This window comes from Charadrius vociferus, unplaced genomic scaffold, assembly GCF_000708025.1.
Source record: "Charadrius vociferus isolate BGI_N301 unplaced genomic scaffold, ASM70802v2 scaffold825, whole genome shotgun sequence".
NCBI classification, from domain to species: Eukaryota; Metazoa; Chordata; class Aves; order Charadriiformes; family Charadriidae; genus Charadrius; species Charadrius vociferus.
Window position 1 is genome coordinate 646,773 of NW_009648495.1, and position 894 is coordinate 647,666.

Below are 894 nucleotides of genomic sequence, written 5' to 3' on the forward strand. Positions count from 1 at the left end.
GCCTCTACATGGTCAGCTCCTGCAGGAGAGAGAGAAAGAAAGAGAGTAGAGGGTCAGGGACCCCCTGCAGCACCCTAATGGGGTCCCAGTTCATGCTGGGAGGTGGGGGAGTACCCCAGTTTGCAGCCCCCCCCCGGCCCCGGCAACTCACCATGATGGCATTGACGATGTCGTTGTTGTTGTGCCGAAGCGCCCGCACGGCTTTGGGGCGCGAGACGTTGGCTTGAGCCATCACCAGTTCGATGTCCCTCACCTCCAGCCCCGTCTCGTCCACCTGCGAGGGGGAGGGACACACCACCATCACCACCACGGCACCGACCTGTCCCCAACGTCCCCCGGGACACTGCAGGGGAGAGGTTCCTCCCCACCCCATCCCATCCCCCGTACCCACCTCTTCCTCCTCCTCACTCTCCTCCTTGATGGTGAGGGTGGGCGCCGTCTCCGTGATGAGGGGCGAGTGCTCCATCGGCACCTTGAACTTCTCCGCCGCCGCCTTGTGCACTTGCTGCGACAGGTCCTCGATCTGTGGGGCGCAGGGGACACACACACAGGGTCACCCAGTTGTCCCCAAGGGCCACCAAGGATGGGACACCTTTCCTCCCCGCCCCCCATCACCTTGGCTTCCCCGAAGACGATGTAGATGTCAGACGCGGGACTCTTGAAGACGTCGGGTTTGGTGATGACGAAGAGGATGTTCTTGGACTTGCGGATGGTGATGCGGGTGACGCCGTGGATCTGCCGCAGCCCCAGCTTGGACATGGCCTGGGGGTGACACACCACACACATGAGGTGATCCCGTGTCCCCCCCATCCGGCATCACGACACCCAGAGCCGAGGTGGGGGCTCCAGCCCCCCCAAAAACCCCTGGGATGACAGCGAAACCAGGGATGTGGG

General features: G+C 63.4%; 1 protein-coding gene across 1 annotated transcript; it reads right to left on the reverse strand.

Annotated features, from left to right (window-relative positions):
* Nucleotides 1–4: 4 nt before the first annotated feature.
* Nucleotides 5–762, reverse strand: LOC104287043 (nascent polypeptide-associated complex subunit alpha-like; the record flags this gene model as incomplete). Its single annotated transcript, XM_009885694.1, has 4 exons — nucleotides 5–19; nucleotides 152–274; nucleotides 392–523; nucleotides 616–762. Coding segments are annotated over 4 exons (417 nt in total), but the record flags the coding sequence as incomplete, so codon positions are not given.
* Nucleotides 763–894: the final 132 nt, after the last annotated feature.